Raw genomic sequence first — 1366 nt, 5'->3', positions numbered from 1 at the left:
TTTTTTTCAAAAAAATCTTTCTCATTTAAAAGTTGTTCGGGTAAAAGTCACGACAATTAGTTTTTGCTTAGGTACTTATTTATTTAAAAAAAAACAAATAGAAAATAGAATAAATCTTCAAATTGGAGTAAACAGTGTTAAAACTGAAAGACATTTCAATTAGTGTCGTTTTGTATAGTTTTAGACAACAACCCATTTTTCATTGAACAATTTTACGAATTGGATAACTTTGTTTTCTTGCTCCATTTTTCAGTTTGAAAATATCAATATATAAAATTATAAGAATTTAATTAAAACATGAAGAATATTGTTATATTAGGTTAAAATTTGATCTCAAGCTTATTTTGTTTTATTCAGACAATTTGTTCAGGGATTTTCTTTCGAGACAAAACCAAAAAGGAATCAACCTTCTCTACCACACACTCATGGGCACTGTTTATTTACACCATCATCAAAAATTACCAATCGAAAGAGTTTAGCAGATTTTCAATAAAACATCCCACGCACAGTTCCGACCACTTATTCAACATCATCCGCAGGAATGCCCAGCTCGGCGTTGGTCCACTGCGACGGATCTGGATATTCAAACTCGCCCTAAAAATAAAATGATCAATATCAACGTCCAGACAGCAAGAGAATTGTTAGCTTCCTACCGTAATGTGCTCGTACTCGTGGAACAGATGCCACAGAACCCACCACCACATGAGTCCACCGGCCACCTGCGCACCAACCCGGGCCAGCATGTCCGCCTTCGGTCCGTTCATCCGGTAGGACACACTGCAAGCGGACAAATCAAAACAAATCTTCAGAAATAAATTTCTTACATAATCCGCGGAGGTTTCCCGTCGGCGACGCTACTTACTCGTGGCCACCGTGACGGACGGTCTGCTGGCGGATGGCCGGAACGGCCACGCGGGCCGCCGCCGTCCGCTGCAGCATACGACCCAGCAGCAGAGCGCGCGAGGACAGCATTTCGGATCGGTTGGTTCGCGGGACAGAACTTCGATTCCCGGTGTGAAATTGCGAGTGTTTTTGGTATTTTTCTCTTAAATGTTTGACAGAAGTAAACAGATGACATTGACAGGTCGGGCGACGCCTGGTGGATGGTGAGAGAAGCAGGGAGGATAATCAGACTTGCGTGCGAGGTGAGAGGGTTGTTGAACGACAGGTCATCTAGTGGCGAATAGTAGAACTGTGTAATATTTCATGGAGACGCGTGATGATTGTCATTTTGATGGGGACGCATGTTTTAGGAATAAATGCAAAAAATATTTTCAAAAGTATTCAAATTCATATCTTGAGTTTACTAGCCAAATTTTATAAAAAATGCTAAAAGCCTAAAAATATGAGATCGTTGGTTAAATTT

General features: G+C 40.5%; 1 protein-coding gene across 1 annotated transcript; it reads right to left on the bottom strand.

Annotated features, from left to right (window-relative positions):
- Positions 1-402: 402 nt before the first annotated feature.
- LOC6041739 (NADH dehydrogenase [ubiquinone] 1 beta subcomplex subunit 2, mitochondrial) lies at positions 403-1064 on the bottom strand. Its single transcript, XM_001850907.2, has 3 exons — positions 863-1064; positions 654-777; positions 403-594 (listed from the first exon to the last, which is right to left on the bottom strand). Exons 1-3 carry the CDS (start codon positions 970-972, stop codon positions 520-522), a joined length of 309 nt encoding a protein of 102 aa, XP_001850959.1. The 5' UTR covers positions 973-1064; the 3' UTR covers positions 403-519.
- Between the last annotated feature and the right edge of the window lie 302 nt (positions 1065-1366).

Source organism: Culex quinquefasciatus, chromosome 3 (genome assembly GCF_015732765.1).
Source record: "Culex quinquefasciatus strain JHB chromosome 3, VPISU_Cqui_1.0_pri_paternal, whole genome shotgun sequence".
NCBI classification, from domain to species: domain Eukaryota; kingdom Metazoa; phylum Arthropoda; class Insecta; order Diptera; family Culicidae; genus Culex; species Culex quinquefasciatus.
This window is presented reverse-complemented; position numbering and strand designations above follow the sequence as displayed.